Below are 27,974 nucleotides of genomic sequence, written 5' to 3'. Positions count from 1 at the left end.
ATTAAATAGACACACGGTGACTGAAAATACACACCAAATCCTTGCAAAAGAGACAAAAGTAGCAACACAATAACCAAAAAGAGAAACAACATACAAAGACAGTACAAAGAGTACAAAGACATGCCAGTTTTGTCAAAAGTTGGGGGCCTTTTGCTTTTTTGTGCCTTTGACCCCATTTTCTCATAATCCGTCCATGAGTTGCTGCAGGTGTGAATACAGATGTTATCCGTCTATAGATTCCTCACCAATAAAGCACATGGCAGAAAAAAACATACCGAAAACAAAATGGTTGTAATTCCTAAATAGTAAGGCCCACACTAATGAGCTTAGTGCCACTGGAAAGGCAATTTTTACATTTTCTAGTTTTATAATAAAAGGATGCAAACTTACAGAAGCACAAAATTAGTATAAATTTTGGGATAGCTTATCTATCTGTTCCTGTGTGCTAAACTCAATGTTGTGCATCCTGCATGCGCACTGCAGTTGTGCGTGTCCGTTATTCTCGGTGAAAGATGCGCATTTTACTGAGAGCAAGGGGCTTCTGCCATTTACAGAGTGCCAACGAACTATACATCGCCGAAACCGTTATTTCATTGGCTATGGAACATTTTAACGTCATCGGTTGGGTCGATAATCGTCACCACATACGTAAAGTGCGTCTGTCACTGTCGGGGGCTTTGATTAGTTTATAGGTCCCCGGAAGGGCCAATCCGTGTCCCAGAGCCACAGGCGAAGACTTGTTTCAAACCAGAATGTTCGCCCAGTTCAAAAATGGTTCCGGTAGCGATGTTTTTTTTATATATATGCAGCGAAAATAAAGAAAAATACAAATTTTGTAGCAACGACTGAACAGTGAAGAACAACAGTTTTATGGCTTTTTCTCTTGGAAACGATAGTTTTTGGACTGAGAACTTGGTACCGTTTTATTCTGTGGAGTCTCACGTAGACAATGGTGTGCAGCACTTGAGGATTCAATAACGTTATGCGCCTGCAAACATCTTGAAATACAAGGGACGGCAATACGCAATTTATGAACTCTTGTTACATTTTGAGAAACTATTGTTGCAGTGGTTCTTTAATCTTAGATTGCTTTATATAATTGGAATCGTGAGGTTTCTTGCTTTTTACTAAGGTGCAATTGTGAAATATATTAGCTGGTTGTGCCTTTGTACCGCGGGCGACCCAGGCTACAGCCATCAGGTTAACTACGGTGGCCCTGAGAGCTCAATGCACTGCAATCTGAGAAAACAAATGCAAATAGGAACAAAAAAACGAAAACAACTTCATCAATTTGATAACAGAGGCGCAACCTTAAGAAAGGCAGTGGAAAAGCCACAACACGATGAAAAAGGCGTTGTAGATAACTTTCATAGCAATATTTCCAAGGGACACTAAAATGTGACGGACATTCAACTTTGTATATGTATTTGTAGTTGCTCACAGAGGCATTTGTCATCATTTTGTGGCTTCCAAGTGTTTCTTAATGCTGCGCCGGTGTTGTCAAATTGATAAAGTTGTTTCGGTTTTTTTTTTCTATTTGCATTTGTTTTCTCAGATTGCAGAGGGCCACCGTACTTAACCATCACTACTGTCAACACGAATCAAGGACTTTCATCAAAAACACATTTATATGAAGCTCATTTTGCGTCAGATACAGATTCACATTTTCCATGACCAGGTTTGTTGAGGTGCTGGGTTGCACTGAGGTCTGTGTTGTGCAACTCCCTCACTGAGATGAACGGCTGCCTTGGTGGTACCACGCTAATGTGGTCACCTCCAAAACTCCACCCACACTCCTCAGACCTGGAGAACCAGCAGACCATGAGTTGACATTTGCAGTTCTTCATCCGTTCAACGCGACTTTAGACCGGGATTATCTCTCTGTTATTCCTGGATTTTTTATAGATAAGAGAGCTTCAAAGTTTGATATTGACAACGTGTTCAAGCTTAACAAAATGACAAGAGTAAACGTTTGGTTGAAGAGAAGTTACATAATCGCAACAACTTTAATCGGGGTAAGTGTTTTTTGGGTTTTGTTTTTTTTGTCCTTTTGGCTTAATAAGTTTTTATTTATTACTTTTTTAATCCCTTTTTTGGCTGCTGGCCAACGCAAACAGGACTCATAGGTAAGAAAAACATGTAAGCAGATCTTTGGGTTGGGATGTGTCTGAGTTGTGAGTGTTTTAATGGACCTAGTGGAGCCGTGTAAACAAGCAGTCAAAGCAAAAACTAATAAACCATCTTTCAAGACATTTGATCTCTGTTTACAATGTACTGGGAACTTTATAATGTGTTTGTTTGCTTCCAGTTAAGCAATTAGGTTTTATTGCCATGTTCTAACTGTATTCTAACAATAGACTATTAATATAAATTAGTACTATCCTGCTGATTCCTTGCTTAGGTGAGTCATTTTGTGGCTCATAGATACCGTGGACGTCTTGGGCCACTATTAAATTTGTTGTTTTAGCAATGCTACCCTGACCGTACGTTTTTATTTTCCAGTCTCTGTCTTAGAATAATAACTAAAACAATTGTTGGAAATGTCTACACAATGTTAGAAAAACACAAACATGTTGGGAAGTAAGCAGGTTTTAATGTGACTTTTTTCGCCTTGTTCCCCACCCAAAAAAAGGGGTTTCTCTTCTGCTTTTATAAAGAAAATGCCACTCCCGATCAAGCTTTGTCCACCGGGAAAGAATCAACTTGCTATCCAGATGAGGCTGCCAGATGCTGAGCCAGCTCCTTGCTGGACTTCTTCCGGTCTGGAATAGAAAATTCTGAGAAACTTTGTGGTTTCCACTGCAATTGTTTTTGTGCCCAAGAGACTTTAATTCTGTGTAAATATTTCCTAGATTTTCTAGAGACTATGAAATATCATCATACCGTTGTTTAAGCAACAACAATGTTGGCCTAACACATGACACTGTATGTGTAGACTATTTATTGTCATTCATCTAATTACAGTTTTGCAATGTGTCAGCTTTGAACCCACAGTATGTCACTGAAAATATATTCTTATTAAAATCCTGATTAACCTGCTTATTCATTTTTGAATGAAATTTGATTATATAAAATAGCCACTGCAGTCATTCAATGTGATGCAAATCGAAAACTGATCAAGTTGCTTGTTTTGGTTGAATAACAGACAAAAAACCAAAAAATCTTGTTAGTGCAAATGGGGAAAATAAATGCAAAACGAAACTCTGAGCATGTACATGGAAGTTAAAACCTATAAGTAGCTGGAGACTGGATTGTGCAACATGTGGTTTTACTTGTTTGGGTGTCTTACCAGCAATAACTGTCACTGCTGTTCTTCAAGGCTGACGTTTGCCTCTCAGGTTTTTGGTTTCATAGATCCATGACACAGTTTAACTTCAGTTATAGGCTGCAACATGCTCTTTCCCTGATTGACTCAAAGCTCTTACTGTAAAAGCAGACTTTGTGAGGTCTCACTAGGTTTAACAGTACCAGCATTTGGGCAGGTCTTTTAATGGCCAGACAGAATAAATCCAGGAAACAATCAGCCCAAATCTTACCAGCTTTATATGTATAAACTTGAAGAAATGAATAGCAAGTTACAGCAAGTTACAGCTACATACCCATTATTTTAGGATAACCTCAAATAATGCAACACATCAATCATCACATTGTAAACTTTTAAGTTGTTGCTTGCTGCCTGGATATGCAGGTTGAAGACAACCCTTTGGTCTGTGGATACTATAAAAATCTTTGACAGATTGATCAATAATGTAAAGTGCTGGCTGCAGTGCTGACAGTAATGAATAATGCAGTGTGTTGTTATTGTTGCAGATCATCAGTACCCTGCTGTTGGCCCTCACTCTGTTTAGCCATGGATACTTACATGAAGAGGAAGAGGTATCATGTAGATTTACTGTAAAAAAGACACATTCTGTCTAACTTGCTGTCAAGAGTACACAGTCATCTGCCCATCAGACACTTCAGCTGTGTAATACGCTCAGGTTGATCAGGTTTTATCTCTGCTAACCCAGTTTTCTGTGTGTTTTCATCACAGATTGAGAAGGTACTCATAGGCCTACATTTCCTGTATGGTATTTCCATTGCAACTCTGGTCTTGGCCATCACTGGTGTGTTTGGAGCATGTAAAGAGAAGAAGTGGGCACTAATTGTGGTAAGTAAAGAGAGGTAGCAGTAGAAGAACAACCATAGTTGTTTAAATCCTTTCATCTGATCGTTCATGTTTGTGTATGTGTCTCTCTCAGTATGCAGTTGGAATGATCCTGGGCTGTCTGTTCATGTTTGTTTCTGAAATTAATGGTCTGGCTGTACAGCCTAAGGTATTATAAAGTCAGCTTTGAAAAGTGTTTGCAATTGTCTTCTATTCTACTGTATTTTAAAAAAAGAAACTGCTGCTTGTCTAATTATACTTTGTTTTGCTGTTCAGATGATTAGAGACATGAAACAGCAATACCTGGATTTTATGCCCCTGTCTAACGCTAGTGAGGATTTTTTAAGAAGTTTCAATCAAGCACAGGCTGGTGTAAGTAGCCTTGTGTGGATGTCTGAGTGTGTGGATGCGTTCAAGCCTATTTTGTTCACAGCACAATCTCTAAACACAATGTTCTAAACCAATAAAAAGAATATACAGCCACCACGTACTGCCAAAACCCTATATAAGAAAAGACTAAAGTGAACAAAAACACAAACTAAATAAATCCGATTTTTGTGAGAGAAAGCATGACAGGGACACTGATGACACGGTGGCTCAAATACAGAATGAGCTACAATTTTAGAGTTGCTCAGAATAAAGACAGAAATTCTGTGCATTGCTATTGTTGTTTCTCTTGACACAGAAAATTAACCCAGGCAGGTACAGGATTTCTTTTTCTTTCCAGACAAAGCTCAGAATAGCACTGTAGCTGAATATATTAGTGGTAGTGGGAGTAAGAAAGTAGAGATGTAAAAAGGGGCAGACATTGCTGAAAGATATTGCCTTTGTGGGGTCACCTGCAGAAATTCTAAATGGGGTGGTGAGTAATTTCTGTGGGAAAATATACAAGTCTGATTCTAAAGATATAGTATAGTTATTAGAAACACACTGATGTTTCACTATTGAGTAGATCATTAGCTCAACACATACATATTAAAATTAACCATCACTGTACTAACAGAAATTAGAATAGCGACACCCACTGTATCTGTTGCGTGTATGCTCACTGCTTCATTAGTTGCTCTTTGTGCTGTGAAGGTAGAGTGATTCAGCTCCTCATCAGTGAGAGGCTGTGTGCTACTAAGCTGAAGTTTAATAAATAAAATGGTAGGTTATATACTGTTAATTTGGTGCGGTAAGGGCTGTATGAGCACCCACAAGCCCATTTGATGTTTGTAGGTTCCGAGATATTTTATTTTTATTTTCAAAACTAATGAAACATTAATGTGTCTTGGAACAGGTTGTAGGCCTTAGATGAGGCAGAAAAGCCTGTAAAGTAAATTGATTGTGTCTCTATGTATTTTAATTTTATCCTCTTGTTTTTAGATTCAGTGTTGTGGACTGGAGCAGGGCTACGTGGACTGGGGCTACGACATCCCACAATCTTGTGTGTGCACTGAAGAGTCCACACATCCATGTGTGAGTGGGCCACTACAGGGGAGACATTGGTGCCTCAGGATGTAGTGTCTCAAAAACCTCTAGTACACACATTCAGATAACTTAACTAGAGCAGTCATAATCAAGTGAGATGTAAACATTTGTTCCTGCAAAACTACAGCTGTGCTTTCTGATGTTAGCATACAAAACTTGTAAGGTAAATGTAGTTAATGTTATACATCCATCAGCATGTTGGTATTTAGCTCATTAATATGCTGCTGGTATTGATGTAGACAACGTTGTTCTGGTTCACCTGTTAGGCCTCATTAATTTTTGGGATAATGAATCATATCTGTGTGTTCCAGGTGGCAGCTCCTAGAAACAGCAGTCTGTATGAGAATCACACTGATGACGTGCCCATCAGGATCTTTCAGGAGGTAATAAAACCATTGTAGTTTGCCCTTCTCCATTGATACTGCACAGCACGTGTGCATGCTCACCCATCTTTTAGCACATTTTACTGTGCATTGATAATCTGGTGAATATTAGCTAATGGCTATTACAAACATATACTCGGTATATTCCGCATAATGCTGTGCAATAGTTTTTATGTTTGGGAAAACAGTCACTTAAATGATGCAAAGGAAGCATATTAAAGCAAACAAATACAAAATGATGTACAAAGACATGTAGTTAAGATGTCTATGAAAAGTGACATTGTGTTATCCACTCTCTTGTTTCAGCCATGCTTTCGATACTTCACTGAGTATGTGGTGTATCTTCTTGGTATTACAATCGGCGTAATGGTGGGAGTCACACTACTCTGGGTATGTTGTGTTGGTCTGTTTTTCCTCACTTTTCGCCTCCCTGTTTCTTCTCTAACTTTACCATTTCTTGGTCTTTGTTTATCCCCCGCTTTTTTTTTTTCATTGATGACCTGAGCATTACAGTATCTCCAAACTGGCCTTTTTTGTCGGTTTGATTTTACTAAACTAAAACCTCAGTGAACATTGTTCTTTGGCTGCAAAGCTGCCAGCATCCAGACCTGCTGATATAATGACTGCATTAATAAATGTTTAAGGTCAATGACTTTTTAACCAAAAGCAGCTAGTTTTGCACAGGCAGTAATGCAGTGCAGCTAAAAAGCATGCAGAAAGAAATCTGGGGTAAATCTGCTACCCACACAAATTATTTTTCCCTTTCATGACCCCCTATATGTTTAATTTTGACCAAGACAGATCCAGCTGTTCTGTGAAGGTCCTTGTGATATTTACTTTGCTGTGTGTTTTCTGCCTCCCTCAGTCTCTTTTTGAAATTGCAGCTCTGCTCAAAACTGTATTGGCATAGAATGAAATGCTCTAAATGAACAGGAAGTAAATAGTGTGTGTTTCTCTGTCCTTATAGGTTTTGTCAGTAGTGTTGTGTATTATCATCTTGTGCCGGCTAAATAGGAAGGTAAGTAGTGGTCCTGGTCCTACAGTGGTCTACAGTCAAGAGGCAAAGGCTGGAAATTACAGCATTCTTACAGAACCTGCAGAGTTGACCTGATTTCTTTGTTTTAGTTTAGTTGTCACAGTGGTAAATGTCTTTGTTCCAGCATATTTACCAAACAAAACAGTGGTACCAATGGGCTTTGTACAAGGATATGGTTTAATAATGTTTATGGTTTTTTTAATATACCAAAAGTTGCCTAAGAGTTGTTGTTTTTTTTTTTTTTTATGTATGTGATGGGTGATGTTTCTCTTTTAAGCTATTGTTGGTCATTTCTCTCACCCATTATGATACATGTGGATGTCTTGCAACGTGGTATTTGCAAATTGTATGAAACAAAATGTACTGTGAGAGAGGAATACTTTGACATAATAAAAAAAGCACAAGCTGCATATTAACTCATTCACAGAATAATTTGGAAGATTAAATGTTTTTTTTTAAATTAAATTTAGAATTCTGGTTTCATTTCAGATGGGATTCATGGTGATGACATTTAAAATATAGTACTTAATTAAATTGAAAATTATAAACATTATTCAAAACTCACTATACAAAACATGAGTGCAGACATTTACATTATGGATGTATTACAGCTTTAGTAAGACTTTATGTTATTTGTGTTTCTTTCACTTCCTATGCTTTTCTGTACCATGTTCTGCCAAATTGAATTTATAACATTTGATTTGAAACTTCTTGTGCAGTTATGCATGTTGACATTTTATATTACCATGTTTGTGTCTAGTGTCACGGATAAATAAGCTATAAAACTTTTTATATTGCATGAGAGGGTATTTCCAGGAACAAGCGTTTCTCTACTTTGCACAGTTCAGGGAAAAAGACAGGAATACCAAAGAAATGAATCCAAAGTCTTATGAAACCTGTCTGTTCTTCTTTGACGTGGCTGTACCGCTGATTTTTTTTTAACCTGCATAAATCACAATGTACATGAACACTGTTTTTGTCTTTTGGCCTCTCATTTATCTGTCAAACGTAAGCAAAGATCACACATTTTACATCAGCAGTGTATGGATTGCTGTGTTACAAGTTTACTTCTCTAATGCGAAGTTATTGTTCCTTCATAACCTTAGGAGTGATTATTAGTACATGTAACACTACTTTATGTCTCATATACTGCAATGTAGTCTATAACTTTTAAAAAGTACATGTTATGGGGAAAAACTAATACTGTACATGATAAGTACAGTTTTAGTGCATCACTAAAACTATAACACTTTTACTAAGGTAGGACTTTTAAAATTAAAGCTAAAATAGCAAAGGAACAAGAATCACTTATTTTTTATTCCTGCTATTTACAAAATATTACATAATTCCATTCCATAAATAAAAAAAGTTTATGACAGAAATAAATATACCAGACTTTCCAGAACACGTGTAGTAGGCATTAATGGTTAAAGTGCACAGGTAGACATTGGATCTGCTCTTCCAGATGAAAATAATTTGACAATACATCAGTCAAGGAGACATTTTCACTGCAGGCAGCTCATGCAGCAAGTCATATTATGAAGCAAAGTGATGTAAAGGCTTCTTCGGTGATAGTAGAATCTGTTGGGACAGTACAGTCTCTGCAAGATCACATGTTTTCCTACAAGAGCCTCAACCACAACATGTCTGCACAGGCTTCAACAAAAAGTTCCCCAGAGATCACAATTTGAGTTTATCTGGCAAAATAATTGTGGATTCACTGGCATGTGCATGGACTCAGTTCATTTGTCTAACCTGATTATTTATCCAAGAAATTACGCTGTGGAGAAATGAATTATATTCAGATCACTTTGTAAACAGTTTAAGAAAGATGCTACATACAGTAAAGGTTAGTATTATTACTATTTGCTCAAAGATTATTGGTTACTAATACTGAAAATGTGTGCTTACATACAAATAACTGAGTATACTTTATATATTTAAAACACTTTGGTCCAGATGACAAGTGTTAAATGAACTCATGATCCTCCACTTTCTACAGGTGAGAAAATGGCTAATTTCTGTGTACCAGGAGGTGTTGAACAGGCAGCTTCACTCCCCAAAAGAGCAAATGAACACTGAGGTTTGAAGTTTGTAGGTACAATAGATGAAATTGGAATAATATCTGTCTTTACTCATGTACAGTATATGTCCAGGTGAGGAGGCAACAATTAATGCTTGGCAAGATTTAAAACATAACCATAGAGATCTGATAAAAGTATGTGAAAATGTAACAATTATTAACGGTTACTTAATATTGTTAAAATTACATTGTTTATACAGCCAAAAAAAAAAGAAAAAGGTAATTTGCATGTACAGTAGATTACATGTAGATTCAGTTACATGCATTAACACTTAGAAAATCATAACATCAACATATGTTGCTAAATAGCCTGGTTATGGTATATAGCATAATACGTTTACATGTGCAAATTCAAACAATGTATGTTTAATAATTATGTGTGTATGAGGTGACTAAAAGGCACCGGGAACGTATCTGTTTGATTGGAGAAGAGCCATGAACTCCTGCTTTCTTTTTATCTGGCCCATCAGCTTGATGCCCATAACCAGTAAAACCAGCTGGAAATGGAAACACGCATCAGATCAAGGCCAACGTTTCAACGTACTTGGTGGCTGTCATATATGTGTAAATAAATAAAATATAACTTACCCAAAATACTCCACTACCGAACTGTATAGCCATTGCCAACGAGAAGGCAAGCTTCAATTCAGAGACATAAATGGGTAGGCAAGGCTGTGAACAAACACAGAAGGTTTAGTGAAGCCGATTCATTAAAAAGTAGCTACATTGTCAATAACTGAGACAAAATCTGGAAGGACTTCAGTAAGGTTTGTTTTTTCTCTTCTTTACCTCTTGATAAACATACTGGTTCTTCGGGGCCCCCAGTGTGGCGCTGCCCCGAAGTCGAATCTAGAGAGAATTACATAATAATAACGTGACAAAATGTTACTAGTGATAATACAATTTCAAATAAAACAGTAAGGCAGTTATCTTCTAAATGATACAAATATTTACAGGTTTTACTAAAAATACAAGTTTTTCCTCTAATTCCTCTCCAGTTTTCCTCTTTGTTTTTATCAATATCATGCTATATATATATGTACGTGTGTGTGTATACATATATATATACACACACACGTACATATATATATATATATATAGGTGTGTGTGTGTATATATGCATATATATACATATATATGTATATGTATCTGTGTGTGTGTAACCCTGTTGCTGTCATTTGTTGCTGTTTTCTATCCCTGATGACTTAAACTCTTAATCTTAACACTCTCTTGACAGTAAAACTAGAGCTGTGTGGTCACTGGTGTGTCAATAGGTTTCAGCAGTTAAACTAAAGACACAAATATACGCAAAGATGGCTAACACTATGACAATAAAGAGATAAATGTATTTTAAACATCTTGGTTGCCTGAAATACTCCTGATGAGTCATCTTCACTGCCTTGTGTAAAATGTGATACTCACACATTTTCCTGGATAATGACAGTCACAGGAGGGAGGGATGGAGGAGCCCCAGTCTTTGTAGCCTTCAATAAGACCACAGCACTCGAACTAGAGGGGAGACACAAACACAGGCAGTTCATGTAAAAAGCAAATAACTCAAACAAATAATTTGAAAATGCATTAAACAATAAAAGAGACATTGTTATGTTTTCCTACCTTCAAGGCAGCTTTCTGTCTAATAGCAGATTTGGGGGCTCTCACTCAGGAGGCTAAAATTAAGCCCTAAAGGTGACTCTAAACTAGCAGCAATTCACAGGAGAGGCGTGAGCAGCAAGTCACATCAAAAATAATGCCGCTTCTCAACCATAAATCAGTTAAATTTGAACATATAGATATTCATAGACATATTTTAGATTGAGTGTAACGCTTACTACATGAGAATATCTGTCCTTAAGTTGACTGTGAATAATTTTCCATAAATCGCAGAGATAAATCTGCTCCACCGAACTTGCATGAGAATCCTCTTGTTTTTTTTTAGCTTTTCTTCATTGTTAACATACTCCAGTTATATTAAGCTGTGCACCCACGGCTACAGTATGTAGCAAACATGAACTGCTATCACCAAATTTGCCATATTTTTAATGGTGCCCCTTTGCCAAATGTAAACAAATATGGACTAAAATATCAAACAGGCCACATGTCCAAATTTTACTTGAATCCACAAAGCATGATGGAGGTATACTGTAGTTCCAAAAGTCCAATCCTGATTATCCCAAAGATAAGGAATACTTTGAATAATATGAGTGACAAAGCCCTTAACATAATTTGTTTGTCATGTTAGACACAGCAGGGATGTTTGCAGATGACATTGTGATTGAAATTCTCGAGACGTAGATGTCTGCTCTGGAAAGCAGAGGAATGAACGTGTCACAGCAAGACAGAATACATGTGTGTGAATGAGAGGGACCCGAGTGGAGGTGCCAGACTTAAGTACGTAGTGTCAACGGTTTAAAGCAACAGAGAGTGTGGAAAAGAGGTGAAGAGGCGAGTGCAGGCAGGTTGGAACGGGTGGAGAAAAAGTGTCAGGTGTGTTGTGTGATAAGAGTATCAGCAAGAATGAAAGGAAAGGTTTTCAAGACGGTGGTGAGACCAGCGATGTTGTTCGGCTTAGAGACAGTGGAGGTAGCAGAGCTTAAGATGTTGAGGTTCTCTTTGGGAGTGACGAGGATAGACAGGATCAGGAATGAGGACATCAGAGGGACAGCTCATGTTAGATGTGTTGGAGATAAAGTCAGAGAGGCCAGATTGAGGTGGTTTGGACATGTTCAGAGGAGAAACTGTGAATATATCAGTAGAAGGATGCTGAGGTTGGAGCTGCCAGGCAGGAGGTCTAGAGGAAGACCAAAGAGGAGATTCATGGATGTAGTGAGAGAGGACATGAAGCTGGTAGGTGTGAGAGAAGAGGATGCAGAGGACAGGGTTAGATGGAGGCACATGATTCGCTGTGGCGACCCCTGAAAGGAAGCAGCGGAAAGGAAAAGAAGAGAAAGCAGCAGAGAACAAACAAAAAAGTGTTGTCAATGAGATGACAAAGGTTAATATACTGTGCACTAAAATGTTTATAGTGTAAAAATACCAGATCATCATGAGACATCCTTCTCCAGAATGTCAGAAAAGAGTTTTAAAAATTATTTGGGACGGTTTTATGGCTAGACACTCTTAATTTGTGAGGGCGATGGCAAAAAATAAGTACATGAACAATGAACATAAATTAATAGAAATAATACTTACCTCTTCTTGAATACTATACAGCAGAGTCCTGTTGGCTTTGCTTGTTCCACTGAGGGGCATCATGGACAGCAGCTTTGACTCCTCACGGAGCACACGTTTCTGAGTAGGGAGAAAACACACTGAACTTTGTCGTATGCATATCAAGATATAAATAGCACTGTTGTCAAATAATAAATATTTAAAAATCATATTACAATTTGCATTCAAAAACAAGGCATTCAAATACTATACCTCATAAACATCCTGGTAACTTAGTGCTGTTCTAACAATTATTGTTTGACTGGCTGCTGCCATCCCGGTTGCATACTTCGCACACACATGTGAACAAAACACATAATGTCAAGAGTTTGGAGAAACCACGTTTGAACACAAATGTAGTAGGTTACAGTACAGTATTTACACACCTTCCTATTGAAGTAAAAAATATATTATAGGACTCTGCAAACACACACACACACACACACACACACACACACACACACACACAGCAGTAGTAGTTTTTACCAGAATCAAACACCATCTCTTTCCTTTACAGGCTCCAAATATCCCGAGCAGTGAGAGCAGCAGACAGCCGATCTCAATGACGTACATTAACACGACAGAAACACTGGACACCAACTGGGGAGATGAATAAGAGCGGTGTTAACGGTTTGCATCAATTTTTATGTTTAAAAAATAAAGTAAGACAGCCTGGTAGCTCAATGGGTAGAGAAGCAGGATGGGATGCAGAAATCTGCAGGATTATATCCCAGGTGCGTCCCTGAGCGAGACACTCAGCGCTGGCTCCCCGGGTGCCCCCCCTGTGGCTGCTCACTGCTCCCCCCAGGGAGATGGGTTAAATGCAGAGAAAGAATATGATTTTAACGTGTATGTGCTCAATGATGGAAATAAAGATTCTTCTAATCAAAGAAAAAGAAGGAAAATCAGTGTGAGAAGCGTTACTCATCTCTAATAGTTTATAAAGAGAACTGATTTATTTATTGACTCATGGATGCAGTGCTACAAAACAGGTCAAAGGTCAGGGTCAGCTACAGAATTGAAGCTTCAGTGCATGATGATAATTCACTGTTTTGTTCAAGGACACTTTAGCAGATACATGTAGATGCTTACTCTGCTCTTGGAGAGAAAAACAACACAAAAAGGTGCTGCTCTAGTGCGGTCAGGCATTATTGACCACGCAGACCTGTGCATTAATAATTCCACAGCTGTCCCTAGATACCCCCAGCATCTCTTCTGCTCCTTTAAAGCCTGACAAGAGAGCAGTTATTTCTGGCTCCAATAGAAAAAAAACAAACATTATCCGTTCAGAGAATTTTTTTGTCATCCAGTCTGTAGAACATCAGAAGTCAGTCTTACTTTGCCAGTCTGTATGAGGTCTCTGTGCCACGCTACTGTCATCATCAGCATGAAGAAGCACAATGCCTGTGGAGGAAGGAACACAAAAGATTTGTTTACACATGACTTGAAGAAATAAAAAAAATAAAATAAAAAAACATTACCTCATCTATTAAATCATATCCAAGCTGTAAATGCTATTCTGTCAGCCCTTGGAGAAGTATCACCTCCATTGTTTTACATGTATTCAGTCTCATGCTATCCGGGAGACCTTAACAGGGTGTTTCAACCAACATGAGGCCTGCACTGCACGTAGTCAGAGCTGAGAAACACAAACACCTAGTAAACATGAGCATTGTGAGAGATTATTATTATTATTATTATTATTGTAATCATAAATTACAAATTAAATCACTGCAGCGTCCTTTTTAAGCTACCATTAATGTTCTTTCTCACCAAGTTCTATGTGTAAAACCTGAAAACATTTGTGATACTGTATAAAACGTGCTGCAGACATCGCAACACAGTCCGTTATATTTTGTTGGGGAGGGGGTTCGCTGCGGCATGTTTCTGACACAGACGTAACACGAGTCTTGTTCAGGATAAAAATAGACTGAGTGGTGAAATAACAGCAGCAATACAAACATTTATTCAGAAAAAAAAGCCTTTAGAGGGAAATCAAATAGGCCTCTGGACTCAGTGAAATGCACCTACCATATGCACAGCATTGGCAAAAATAAACGGCCTTTTCAGGCTCGTTTTATCCGCCACCACGACCACTGCGTTCCGCTGCATGCTGCTGCTCTCCGCCGCTTCAAAATCCTCCTGTTACATACAGAAACTATTGTGGCGTTTACAAACCTGTGATATTAACAGTAAGGGCATCTACCCACTGTGTCTATCTGCACAGGACGTCACTGTGATGTGCGGTGCTGCCTTCACGTACGGTCGGGAAATATTGGAGTTCAGACTAATAAGGGACTAATTTGAATGGACGATTCAAGGGCAATTCAAGTGTGCGTAAGTGCCTCACAGCTCACAGAAATCTATGTCCTGGATCTAAAAAACTCAATTTAGGTTATATTTTTGTTATTATATGGATGTTTGTAATTAGGTTTTGGTAATTTTGTTACCTGAAGTGAAAGTCAAAATTATGTTTCACAGCCCTGTTCGTTTAAAAAAGTAATTCGATTTTAACCAAGTTGCTAAATAAATGTACTTAACTAGGTTACTCCTTTTGGTGTTCCCCTACATTTCAAAAACAAACGTTGTACTATTAACTCTACTAGATATACCTACCAACTCTGCGCATTTAGATTTAAATAAAATACACACCAATAGCAACACAATCTGATGAACAGGGGTCAGCATGGACACTGTTTTCTCACCAAATTTGTAATTTGTAATATTATTTGTAATTCACCTATCACACGAGACAAAAAACAAAATCAAGTAGTACTACATGTTTGACCAGCTGCAACATCATGTATATTTCATGCTAAAGAGATTTAAACACATATAAATATATGTATTGTGGCAGCCATAAACTTAAGACATATTGATTAACAGATTTGATTGTAAAAAAAGACTTCATTTCCCAAGATCCAACTGTGATCAATGGGGCTGGGCTACATTCATAGAACAGGTAGGGTGGGTTTCTATTGTTACCACAGGTGCTGTGAAGAGAGAGAAATGCAGGAGCTTGCAGGTAAGAGGAGAAACTGATGAGAGAGGGATACAGAGATAGGAAACTAGAGGGGGGGGGGGGGGGGGAAACCTGACACATGTGAGTAGGAACAACAGGTGTCTTGGATAGCAAACTGGATTATCAACCATTATCTTTTTTAAATTCTGTTTTTATTTAAGTTCCTGTTTTTGACTAGCACAAAACTGAGCGGGAGGACAAAACGTGATGGGAGTGTGTGTGCCATCTGTATCTGTGGGCCATAAAGTGGGGCAACACCTGAGAAGGAGCTGAAAGGAGAAGCAGAACTGAGACAGGTTTTGTCCAACTGACAGAGCACAGGACGGGAGGGAGAGACTGAACTGGCAAAGACACAAGACTGACAGAATCTAGCGTGTTTAGCTGAGCTGAAAACAGACACGGCTGGCTTGTAGTTCTCTAAATTGAGCATTTGAATTTTATTTTTGAATTATTGATGAAGTGGTGAATAGTGCTTTCTGTCCTTGTCCTGTGAACACCATTTCACTTTTTGTCAAACCCACTTTCTCACAAAACCTAAACTGGTTTTACAGGCTGCATGTGGACTAATTCAACAAATCTTGATGCTGGAAACCTAACCTGTGGGCTGACTTATCAGGAAGTGGAGTTTTTATGGATGAAACTTTGATTCAGCATTCGACATTCTAAGTCAGCCAGAATATACAATAACTGAGAGTTTCTGCGCCTCAAAACCCAAACATCAAAGTATATGTGGGATCATTTCCTCCACTGGTACACACTCTACCTCCACCATGCAGACGCAAGGACCTGAACACGATGACTTGTTTGATTTTCTTTTTAAGATAATTCTGATTGGGGACTCTAATGTAGGAAAGACCTGTGTGGTTCAGAATTTCAAGTCCGGACTATTCTCAGAGAGGCAGCAGAACACCATTGGAGTGGATTTCACCGTGCGAACCGTGGATATCGAGGGGAAGAAAGTGAAGGTTAGTACTGTGTGTTTAGGGAAGATATGTGTATGTGGAGTCATTTTAACATATGATTGTAAATTATTTACATTTTCTATATGCAATAAATTTGTTATCACTGAATACATTAGCAGCATAAATGACATTTGGACCTACCAGCTTGTGAGTGCAGAGGAAGTAAAGGTTTGGGATTAGGATATAAATGAGGACTTTAAGAACTCACTATTGAATATTGTTGGTGATAGGAGATATTGCACAATTAAACCATAGGAAGCTTTTATTATGACTACTAACTGTCTTATCCTTATCATTATCTTTATAATGTGTTTTATAGATTCAGCAGGACATTCACTGGCTTCACAGCAGCCATTTTGGTAAAACCTTTGATGAACAATTATGTGTTTGTCCCATGTGGTGGACTTTCCTAGCTTTCGAAATAAATGCAACAACAGTGAGGTGGCTTTATCTGAGAGTCTGACAGACTCCAGAAACAAGTTGAACTAGCCGCTCACCTGAAAGACCTGTTCATCACGTTTACCTGCTTGAGCCTTTGTAAAGACAAAAATAAACCTGAATTGATAATTTGGTGCAATGGTTGTGCTAGAAAAGGAACTACTCCACGCTACTTCCACATGCACTAACAGTCAAGCTGAAACCTGCGCACGTCTGGTCTGAACAGCTACAGTATTTATTCATTCAGCTAAGTGGTGGCTACATCCTGGTTAATTTGTAGGTTTGTCATAGCTACAGGGGAAGATCGTCTGTTACGCACACATTATGGCACCTACAGCAACCGTATGGTTCTGTAAACGAGACAGTTTGTTGACTGCAGGATACAAATTCGTGGCATGTGCTCTGTACTTGACACTTCATCATATGACCTTTATTACAGTAGTAAATATTTAAAATCTCTCCATCCCAGGTATTACCAATTAAGGGAACTATGATGTGAAATAAAACCATCCCTGGTTTTTATATAATGAAGCCGAGAATATGAATGTAAGGTTCACCAGTAATATCTGCAAACTGAAAATGTGAGAAGATGTTTGCAGACAATGGTTTTCTGTCTTTTTGAATCAGTAAATTTAAAATATATAAATATAATAAATAAATAAAGGTTTTAAACAAAGCATGCTCACGTTTTAACTCAACCCCCAGTTGTGAGCCCGAGGCTGTAAACAGTACAGAACTGAATCACCTGATACTGAGTTCACCTATACATTTCTCTGTACTGCTGCCATACGGAGGCACAGGGATAATATGTTTCTTGAATCCATTATAATAAGTGCTTTTGTCTGTTTAACTTATAGCTATTCACAGTTACTAACAACAACTGGTAAAACATTAACATGTACCAGCAGTAAAGAAAAATGCATAAGCACACATTTGGACAACATAAATAAGGGAGATCTTAAGCAGTTAAAAACACTGCCAGTGACTTTTATGTTTTACTTTGTGGTCAGTGGTGTATTCTTTGAGGTTTAGGAACAAAAATATAAACAGACTGATTTTATTTTCATTACAAAATAGTAAAAAAGGTATTATGTAGTTTTACACAGATAGTACTGCAAATGCAGACATGGGTTAGACTTATCAACATTATAAACAAAAGGCTCGGCAGGTGAGTCTGGATTGGTTGCTATACCAGTTGTTACCACGTTAACTTTGTTTGTCAGATGCTTGGGGAGTATGGTGCAGAGGGAGAACACGGCATGTGAAACACTGTTTCCCGTGTGTGTGTGTGTGTGTGTGTGTGTGTGTGTGTGTAACAGATACAGGTGTGGGACACAGCAGGCCAGGAGAGGTTTCGTACCATCACCCAGAGCTACTACCGCAGTGCTCACGGTGCCATGATCGCCTATGACATCACAAGACACTCCACCTTTGACTCAGTGACCCACTGGATCAAGGAGGTGGAGATGTATGGAGCAGCCAATGTAGTCCTGGTCCTCATAGGTAATTGTGTCCTTATATGTGGTTGGGATTGCTGTAGAAAACTGTTTTACTTTATATATTTACATTTATTTTATTCTCATCCGCTAAGTGGTGTAGCCTCTCCAACTTTCTATTGAATAATTCCAGTACTAAATAATAATAATATCTTCCAGCAAGATGCTGAGCTCCTGTAAAGTAATTAGATGATTAGCCTTTTTTTAAGGCAGCAAAAGCTTTAAATATGTCATGGTAAAATTTCAAAATTGTGTTGAAATGGTGTCATACATAATTCAGCACTCAACAAAAAGTAAATAGCTTAGCATGTATAGCTTAACAAATAAAAACTTTAACAATTTAATGTGGATTTCTTCATGCAATCATGCAATAAAAAATTACAGATCTCAATTTTCACCACTGAATTATTACCCTTTTCCATGGAGCACACAGTATATCCAAGTTATTTCCTGGTAATTTAGAAAACCTGCATCAAACTGATACATTTACACACAGCTTGTGTCAACTGAAGTGATCAGCAAGTTGGGCTTGAACTCAAATTTGGTTTCTTTAAATCACACTACTGCATGTAAAAGCTAATAATACAAACATTTACAAAATACAGTTGTGATACAGACCAGGTCATCTTGAGGCACCGTCTCATCTCAAAGCTTACTGTCTCCGTCTAGGTAACAAATGTGACCTGGAGCAGGAACGTCAGGTTGAGTTTAAGAAAGCTTGCAACCTGGCAAATGACAGAGGTATACTAGCTGCTCTAGAAACATCTGCAAAGGTAATGTGTGTTTCTGCACATCAAATGCAGTTTTTAATTTCACATTTGATACCAGTTTCATTTAAAGTTGTTTATCTCCTCCTCTGTGCGTAGGAGAGTCAGAATGTTGAAGAAGCCTTCATGATGATGGCCAAAGAGCTGCTGTTTCGTAACGGTCTGAATATTCAGCAGGATGACACGGAGAGTAACACCACACCTCGGGTTCTCCTCCGCACCAACTCACGACCGGTAAACGGCACTCTAGCTGCCCACGCGACACCAGAGAAGAAGTCGTGTTGCTGATACAAACATAGATAGGACATGGAAAGAAGGGGACTGTGGATGTTGGCAATGAAGAGTTTACAGTGGATGAGGAAGAGGGGGAAGGACACTTTTAATCAAAAACGTGAAAATACAAAAAGCACGGATGTGGATTACGACCAGCAAGGCCTCAAGAACAGCGAATTAGAGATCTAAGGATGTTTTTATTGGAAATTATTTAAAAATCTGATTGTACCTTTCTATGACTTTCTCGAACCTGAAGAGAATCGTTGAGCTGGTGAAATGAGGTCATAAAGGCACGTGAGTTGTGATCGGTGTGATCAGTGTTGTAGGAAAGTAACAGTATCTCAACTATATCTGTGCAGTTTTTCTCCTCCAGTCGATAGTCATATCTAAACTAAATGCTATGGGACTTTTAAACTTTTTTTTAAAGTTTGCACTAACAAAAGTATAACACACTTCAAACTAAACACAATGTTTGCCCTAAGTGACCTCTTGCAGTGCCTCATGTGGCGCTGCATGCTGATAGAAAGGGTCCTGGAGAATTCATTTGCCCAAGGACTCAGAAGCAAAGACAGACAGTTACATGCATAATGATGTGTTACATAGTTATTTTCGTGTCTTTTCATAAGAATTGGACAGCATCCCCTTTGCTTGGGGGTTGGTTGGACTGTGGCTAATTGGTGGTAACTGTAAAGAAGCTTTTATTAAATCCCGATGAGCACTTCATTGTGAACACTAGATGGCCCTGTCCATATAAACTTGATCCATAACTGCTGGTTGGATGGTTACTGCTTTTAAAGATCAATGTCGTTAAAAAAAAATCTGTAACTACAAAATGTTTACATGCAACCTAATAAACAGTAAAAAGAGTCAGATCAGCCTTGAGGTTGTAGGATGTCAAGATCACTTCCCGCACACAAACAGCCATCATGAAGAACCTGAGCTAACGAGGCTCACATCCAGGATTTAATGTTTCGTTGCGAATGATGCCAAGTTGGCAGGCTCTACTTAAACATCCACCTGGAAGCCATGTAGCTGGACCTTTAGACATTGATTCAGTTAATCTGCCTGAATGCTTATTTGTTTAGTTGTTAGTTGGAACAATCATGGGACCGATCCAGGTGTAGCCTGGTCCTTTATGCAAAATAAAAATTCAGCTCCAAGTATTAAGCAATAATTAATCAATTATTGGGACAAAAGCTGTTTGATTGTTGCTGACCTAATTTGACGGCCAATAAGTTCTGCAAAATTTTAAAATTGTCTCTGTTTTAGTCCTTCACATGCAGCAAGAAATTGAGTATTCATGTTTTACATGTTCTTGGAGGCCAGAACATTGCATACATACATATTAATTTAAAATAATAAGAGAAATGTAGAGAAAATTTAATAGAAGGAACTTGGCAGTTGTGAGGTCTACTCTGGCCCACTAGGTGGCACTAAGTGACAAGTGCTGAACACTCTTTTCACTGGGACTTTTTCTTGGAGCGTGGGAGGTTACTTGTGTCTGTTAACTTTTGACCATTCAGATGCCAAATAAAACAAAGGAGCCTTCGCAATACCAGTCAAAAATGTTCCATAATTGGTATGTTTTTAGGTCAGGTTATGATGTGGCATGTTTATTCCTCATTTTCCACTGTGGAACTGGCAAATTCCCAGTAAAGTATGTCTTCAACTGTCCTCATTAAACCAGTGAGCCTCCTGTCATATTTGGTGACTAATAGTTGAACATGTCTCCTTTTTGTTCACCAGCAGGTCTGTCACTTAATAGTTTAAAACATTTTTTCTCAAAATAAAACACATTTTATTTTCCATGAAAAAACATTAAAATATAACAAAAAGGCCAAAACGTACTTTGTTTTTTTAAAAAAAGGATAAAGAGAGAACCAATGTGCAGGAGGCATTTTTGTTTTTAGATTCCATAAAACTAAAAATAAAATTAAACAAAAGCTTACACTGCATCTCCCAATGCTTTGCTTAAAGGTTGACTTAGCAACATGAGACTACAAATAATAATCTTTAATCCATCAATCACATTTATACTTAAAAATTATTGCATAGTAAACCATCGAACCATAAAGTCTATCTTTATTCATCCATTCTTCAGCCTGTCCACAGACCAAATTTTGACTTCTCGTGTAAACATCTCTCTCTATAAGTCCACCTCCAACCTAACTCAGCCTGATGATCTCAAATGTGTTGGGCTTCCTCTCTTTCAGGGGGCGAGGCAGACTGTCGCTCTGCCCCTCAGTCATCTCGCTCACCTCTTCCTGTGCCTCGTTCTCTGACCCTCCTTGTCCTCCCTGCCCTGTATCCTTCCCTCCTATTTGCTTATCCTTGGGACATTCCCCATTGTAGGTCTTGACGTATTCCTCGACACGCCAACCCCTGAACTCCTGTGGCTCGGAGCAGATCAGGCCAGTGTAGGAAACCCCTGGGTGGTGTTTGAGCCAGTAGATAAGGTAGTGGATGTTGTAGTCGCAGATCCATGGGTTGTTTTCCAACTCAAGCTTCCGTAGGAAGTAGAGGTCTTCCAGAACACCATACTGGAAGTAATGGAGGCTGTTGTTGGACAGGTCGAGTTCACGGAGGTGCAGCAGGCCAGCGAATGCAGCTGGAAAGTAACAAAACAGAATAAGCTTGAATAAAAAGTTGTGCACTCTTTCCTACCTTTAGGTTATTCTCCTCCTCATAACATAATTTATTTTTTTGTTTAAAGACTCACTAATCAATATTTTCAGCAACAAAGATTTAGATGACTATGTAATATGAATGAGGTTGGATGTAGTAAAGTCACCACAGACAACTTTCTGCATCTTTTGAATCTATGTTTTTGTTTTGCTTTAGTTGGCAGCTGTTTTTACTAAAAAGCTCTCATAAATCCACTGTACACTATTTGCTCAGCACAAAACCACTCAAAGTTAATGACTTGTAACATTGCTGGGCTTTAAGCAATCATTTCTCTAATTGGTCAGAGGGTTTAGCTAAATATTGTTTTATCAAGAGCTGGTGGAGACCAAGAACAGAGCTAAAAAAAGATGTTCCTTCCATAAAACACTGATACTGTTTGAATCACTTGGAAGAAACATTTTACTTAGTTACATTTGAACAAAACACACAACTCAAACATTCATATATAACACTTACTGCTGTCTGATAAAAATGGCCTATGAACAAATGTAGCCCTACAACAAATGATGAAATTTGCTAATGTAATCTGATAAAAATTAAAAAAGGGTTAAAAAAAAATCTATATCACAACTTTTAAAATACTGTAAAGTACAAACTTAAACCTGAGTTAAAAAAACAACATGACTGTTGATGTTCTTGAAAGTTTCTAAACCATAGCAGTCTGTGTTTCTGTACGTGTGCACGTGCATGTGTACGTGTGTGCTTGTGTAGGAGTAATGGGACAGTGGAGACTGCTTCACGCTGTCCACTAGCCTTGGGCCCAGCTTTGATCTTTATACAGCGGAAGAGAGGAGGGAACGAGAATGAGAGGGGGAAGAGAGTGTGTGGACTCTATAGAGATAGACAAACCCAAAGAGACACTGAGAAAGACATTATAGAACAACTAATATGGGTGGAAGCCGTCTGGTGTCCATGTTTAACAATTGTTAAAAAATATGCTGCTGTTACTGCAATTTCATCATTCAACCCTAAAGGTGATACAAATGATAAACTGCGTTGGAGGGAGGAAAATGTATAAGGATGAGTGACACCATGGACGTCTCCCCGTCTTATCTTTCGCCTCGTAAAACTGACTTTTCTAAATCTGCTACTGTCCGTGGGCTTTTCAAAGCCACAGTGACCACATGAAGTCCATTTGTGGGATTTTCTTCGACAAAAGGTCTGTGTCAGTTTGCAGTGTATTTCTTTTAGTTTTTGGTACATATACTACCATAGACAGACAACAAAAAGGCCCCCTGCAGTGTTTTTTTACTCTGTATACTCTGTATATATCCCTGCTAATTTTTTTTTTTTGGACACATTGTGTATCTTTTAATTTTTTTAGGTCACTTTTGTTCTCTCCCTTTTGAGTCTCTGAATTTTTGTGTGTTTTGTGAATGTTGCCCTTTGTGTGTTTTGGTGCGGGTGTTTTCTCTTTTTTTGTCATTTTCTCTGTTTGGTCACTTAATGTCTCCACTCTCATTTTTCATTTCTTTATAGTCATTTCACATAATAGCTCCTGGGCCGCTGCATCTGTGTCCTGAAGCCCACTTTGGTAAATTATCCTTGTCTATTGCCAAAATAGTAATGTAAGACTCTACATTGTTAAAATGCACGTACCATCACATCTACAGCTCCTAACTTGTTGAATACAAAAAACAGAAAGCTCCTTGATAAGACCTTAATATTTAGTATCAATCTTCCCAACTAACTTTCTACTAGAAAGCAGATATTTCCCACAAAACCAAACTATTTGACAACAATCCTTTTCCCAAGTTTGTCTAACATGTCAGTTTTTCCATATTGTTCTTTCCATCTGTTCTTTGTTTCCAACCATTCTGACTTCACTATCCCTTGAGACCCCTGTCAGTCGGCTGTCAGGGAATGAATGCGAAGAGCTGAAAAGTATTTTAATCATCAGCACTCCCACCAGGAGCACAAATCAGTAAATCACAACAAAAACAACAGAACTTTTTAATATTTTAAATATGCATTATAATCCTGTTAACATACAAAGACACATAGCCCAGTCCCACTCCAAAAGGAAAACATAATAAATTAAAGAAAAATAACAATATATTTGGGATTAACCCCCACACTTGCCCTGCTCTGGGCTGTTCTTGGCTGCAAGTCTCCACAACAAATAGACAGTGTCAAAGCCCTTAGTCATCGGTACTGTAGATATCTCTGTTGCATAAGTCACCGTATTAGGTTTTAGCCTTGTTGTTGCTTCACTTAGAGTAAAAGAAAAGACATACAGTGCCTTGCAAAAGTATCCATACCCCTTGAAATTTTCCAAAATTTATTTTACAAATAAGTATATGAAGAATGTGGCATGGATTTGTATTCAGCCCCCCTGATTCAATACTTTTTAGAACCACCTTTTGTTGCAATTACAGCTGCAAGTTTTGGGGGGTATGTCTCTACCTGCTTTGCACATGTGGAAAATGAAACTTTTGTCCATTCTTCTTTGCATAATAGCGCAAGCTCAGTCCGATTGGATGGACGTCCTCTGTGAACAGCAATTTTCAAGTCTTGCCCCAGATTCTCAAATGGATTTAGGTCTGGACTTGACTGGGTCATTCTAACACATGAATATGACAAATGATCTAAACCTTTCCATTGTAGCTCTGAATTTATGTTTTTGGTTGTTGCCCTGCTGGAAGGTGAACCTCTGTCTAAAATTGCCCTGTATTTGGCTCCATGCATCTTCCCACCAACTCTGACCGCCTTCCCAGCCCCTGCTGAAGAAAAGCATCCCCACAACATGATGATTACACCACCCTGTTTCACTATGGGGACGGTGTGTTCAAGGTGATGTGCAGTGTTAGGTTTCCACCACACATAGTGTTTTGCTTTTATTTTTTATTTTTTTTTCGAAGTTTGAAAATTTTGAAATTTGAGTTCTGAAGTTTTGAAATTTTCATCTGATATGACCAGAGCACCTCCCTCCACATGTTTGCTGTCCCTCACATGCGGAAAATGTTCTCTAACAATTTCCTTTTACTTCACAATCATGCCACTTTGTGTTGGTCTATCACATAAAATCCCGATAAAATGCATTTAGCTTTGTGGTTGTAACGTGACAAAACGTAGAAATGTTCAAGGGGTATGAATACTTTTGAAAGGCACTGTACAGGAACTTGTTAGAGTATAGAAAGAGTATTAAGAAATATTTTCAGCAGAGCTTGAAGTTCAAGATAGGTGGAGTCCTCAGTTTCTAAAATGCCAAATAACAGCATTAGTCATAGGAAAGTGAGCTAAATTGACCTCCAAATAGGGGTTTTTAATGTCCAGTCTGGAAAAACCACAACAGTCTGGCACCAAAACCAATAATCAAGGACTACTGCAAATAACTGTGCACAGTATTAGTAATTATCCCAATGTGCAAAGGCCACAGTGTTCATGTTTCCTTTTCTCCACATAACTGGCATAAAAAAATAAACAATGTCATGAGAATCCTAAACAAACTCTTATTTTACTCCAAAAGATTAGAAGATGCAACCATGATTGAAACCATATGTGACTGTCATATTTACACAGCTTTTTTTGGCTTCTTAATACTATTAGATACCCTGGGATGAACCACAGTAGACTGGTTAAATAAAACGGGAAGCATTTTCCTTCTTGGCAGGTAGACATGAAAAGCCCAAAGAAGCCCAAAGAAAGTAATGAGTCTGCAGGTATCACAGTATTGCTGAGGCAGAAGTAGTATTCAGAACAAATGTTCCGCTTTAATATGGTGATTTCTTGAACAATAAATGATCATGTGGTTCCCTGCTGAGGTCCTTTTGAAACTATATTTTAAAACATTTTTATAACCTGTTTAGCCCAGTGGTTTCAGAACTTTTCAGCCTCTCTGATTAAAACTAATAAATGTTGATTTGTGACCCTTCAGCAATGGTAGATCCTGCCAACAAGTAGTGGAAGATGGAAACACTAACAGATTTGTGTGTGTTATTGTTTTTTTACTCTTTTTGTGTTGATCATCTGACATCCCCTCAGATTTATCACGTTGGGGCTGTTTCATCCGTAAGTTATTAAACTTTTAACCAGAACTACATTTGAGGGGTGATTATCGCAATTTCTGTTTCTACAGTTATGGAGGTCGTGGCTGTTCGTTACCTGTGTCTATATGATGCAGGCTGTTGCTGCTAAGGTTGAGCAGTTTGAGGTCTTTGGACAGCAGGAACTGTTGGGGCCTGAGATGTTTGATGCTGTTACTGGAGAGATCGATCTTCACTATGTCAGGTGGCAGATCAGCTGGCACATGGTTTAAACCTGTGAAGAGAGAAAGACAGATAAACATAAGGTCTCTAGCTTCAAAAGGAAAAGGGTTGAGAGGGGCAGCAAGGCTGAGGAGTGTTGCTTAAAAGTGTAAAAGCACTTGTAAAACTCAAATTCTTCATTTGTGTATGCAGGCATGATGTTTTTACAGGCTCTAGGCAGATGCGCACAGCAAAGAAATCAGAATAAATAGTAAAAAGTCCCTGAATCAGCAGGAGAACTAGAAATCAGATCCGCTGTATCATTATACATTTTCAAGATGTTGTGTGGGTGCAACATTTAACATTTTCAAGATGGAGTCAAGTGTGACGGCATGTATGACAATATTTCACTTCTGTGCCAGGACGTAGTTTTCCCACACTCTTCCAATGCTTCCAGACGCCCAAACACACTCCCAAACACACACACAAACACACTCACGCATGCACACACACACATAACACACACACAGACTTTAAAGACACTAATGTATGTAACAGTGATTCCCTACATGTGCCTATTGCAAAAACAGAGCCCCTCTGGAGCTTTCAATCAAACATCCCACACTCAAGGACATTTCGTTAAATGTTTTACCATCTCTGAAGTGTCGTGACACTCAACACTGTTAATACATTTTGTCTGAGCGGAACCTGAATCTAGATATGCAGACATAAATAGAGCCAGATTCATGTTAGGTTTCATGTTTTAGACCAGTTTGCAATATAGTTGCAGATGGAAGGAAACATCGTGTGTTCAGCAAACTACTAGTTACTACTGCTTAAACAGCTAGTATGTTGTATGTTTGTATGTGTGTGCAATATATATATCTGCATGTGGACAAGTCCTCTGTGTGTACTTTTTTTAAACAGACTGCACAAAAGAATGCTTATGAACACTTTTATAGTGCAAACATTGCAACATCTATGCAGATACAATTACAGATGTTGTAGCCATTTATCAGAGAGATGTGGTTGCCATAACTCTTTACTGAGCCTAATAAATTATAGTTGCACACATGCACACACATATACAGGATGCACATCTACAACACACACACAGATGTAGCCAGTGTGCTCAGGAAATGTAATCCTTATTTTTTAGTGATGTGGTGCAGGCAGAGTGATTCACAAAAGCAGGAAGAGCCATTGGAGGCTCCACAATACAAGCCATCAGTCCTGTTCAACGAGAACTTCTCTTCTGAGAAGTCTAAAGGGGATCCCACTCTGTCTGTCTGAACAAAGCTGTGTATGCATCTTCGTCCAAGTAGATTTTCAGATTAGAAAGTTTCAAGGGGACTCTGGCCCATTTAAGCTGCAGACTCAAACTCTCAAGCTCCCTTTGGAGAAATCTGACTTGAGATTTTGGAGCCAAAAGCAAATCCATGCTGTGCAAGGGATATCTTTGATGTTCTGTGTTTTACAGTTAGTGGGGATAATCCTCAGCACTGTGTATCCAGCAGTGACAGTTGGTTAAGATTGGATAAGTGGAGTCTGTCACCAGAACGTTCTGAAGTATGTTCCTAAACAACTCGCTGAGTTAACGATGGATAGAGTTATTATTTGCTCATTATCTTAACTTACAGTGTCACGTGTTGCTTTGCTGTTTTAGCCTTTCTAACTGAAATTAAATGTGTTGTCAGGATCTCAGAGATCTTATTAGGAGGCTTTATTTTGCTGTAGTTTGAGATTTGGAATCGAGCGAATCTCTTAGTTACAATGTTAGGATCTTTCCTGTTTTAGCATCTGTTAGATATC

The 27,974-nt window shown here is 38.4% G+C and overlaps 4 protein-coding genes across 9 annotated transcripts in view; 2 read left to right on the top strand and 2 right to left on the bottom strand.

The window, feature by feature from the left end:
• The first annotated feature begins 1,321 nt into the window (after positions 1 to 1,321).
• Positions 1,322 to 8,007, top strand: LOC137106716 (tetraspanin-8-like). 4 transcript variants are annotated; one of them, XM_067490415.1, is made up of 10 exons: positions 1,322 to 2,015; positions 2,658 to 2,760; positions 3,811 to 3,876; positions 4,034 to 4,150; positions 4,242 to 4,316; positions 4,424 to 4,519; positions 5,516 to 5,608; positions 5,932 to 6,003; positions 6,310 to 6,393; positions 6,971 to 8,007. In XM_067490415.1, the coding sequence occupies exons 2-10, from the start codon at positions 2,728 to 2,730 to the stop codon at positions 7,112 to 7,114; spliced, it is 780 nt and encodes a 259-aa protein (XP_067346516.1). In that variant the 5' UTR covers positions 1,322 to 2,015; positions 2,658 to 2,727; the 3' UTR covers positions 7,115 to 8,007. The 4 variants fall into 4 exon arrangements, with proteins under 4 accessions (XP_067346516.1, XP_067346514.1, XP_067346512.1 ...); XM_067490413.1 differs by having other exon boundaries at positions 1,323 to 2,015; positions 2,633 to 2,760; XM_067490414.1 differs by having other exon boundaries at positions 2,014 to 2,126; positions 2,633 to 2,760.
• Positions 8,008 to 8,337: 330 nt separating this feature from the next.
• On the bottom strand, positions 8,338 to 14,598 carry LOC137106717 (tetraspanin-8-like). Of its 2 annotated transcripts, none has more exons than XM_067490416.1 (9): positions 14,364 to 14,598; positions 13,671 to 13,736; positions 12,819 to 12,932; positions 12,546 to 12,620; positions 12,315 to 12,413; positions 10,545 to 10,631; positions 9,912 to 9,971; positions 9,711 to 9,794; positions 8,338 to 9,619 (listed from the first exon to the last, which is right to left on the bottom strand). In XM_067490416.1, exons 1-9 carry the CDS (start codon positions 14,442 to 14,444, stop codon positions 9,515 to 9,517), a joined length of 771 nt encoding a protein of 256 aa, XP_067346517.1. In that variant the 5' UTR covers positions 14,445 to 14,598; the 3' UTR covers positions 8,338 to 9,514. The 2 variants fall into 2 exon arrangements, with proteins under 2 accessions (XP_067346517.1, XP_067346519.1); XM_067490418.1 differs by lacking the exon at positions 14,364 to 14,598 and adding an exon at positions 13,814 to 13,957.
• A 743-nt stretch (positions 14,599 to 15,341) lies between these two features.
• Positions 15,342 to 20,167, top strand: LOC137106763 (ras-related protein Rab-19-like). 2 transcript variants are annotated; one of them, XM_067490537.1, is made up of 5 exons: positions 15,342 to 15,357; positions 15,906 to 16,319; positions 18,074 to 18,257; positions 18,920 to 19,023; positions 19,117 to 20,167. In XM_067490537.1, the coding sequence occupies exons 2-5, from the start codon at positions 16,125 to 16,127 to the stop codon at positions 19,303 to 19,305; spliced, it is 672 nt and encodes a 223-aa protein (XP_067346638.1). In that variant the 5' UTR covers positions 15,342 to 15,357; positions 15,906 to 16,124; the 3' UTR covers positions 19,306 to 20,167. The 2 variants fall into 2 exon arrangements, with proteins under 2 accessions (XP_067346638.1, XP_067346637.1); XM_067490536.1 differs by lacking the exon at positions 15,342 to 15,357 and having other exon boundaries at positions 15,409 to 16,319.
• The window catches only part of lrrc17 (leucine rich repeat containing 17), a 26,137-nt gene continuing 15,958 nt past the window's right edge, over positions 17,796 to 27,974 (bottom strand). Inside the window, exons 4-5 of the mRNA XM_067490535.1 lie at positions 26,080 to 26,235; positions 17,796 to 21,898 (exon numbers count right to left, since the gene is read on the bottom strand). Coding sequence (XP_067346636.1) covers positions 21,456 to 21,898; positions 26,080 to 26,235 — 599 coding nt within the window. The 3' untranslated portion in view covers positions 17,796 to 21,455. The remainder of the gene's footprint in view (positions 21,899 to 26,079; positions 26,236 to 27,974) is intronic.

Source organism: Channa argus, chromosome 21, assembly GCF_033026475.1.
Source record: "Channa argus isolate prfri chromosome 21, Channa argus male v1.0, whole genome shotgun sequence".
Classification (NCBI taxonomy): Eukaryota; Metazoa; Chordata; class Actinopteri; order Anabantiformes; family Channidae; genus Channa; species Channa argus.
Note: the sequence above shows the minus strand (reverse complement) of the source record. Positions and strands in the feature narration are given on the sequence as shown.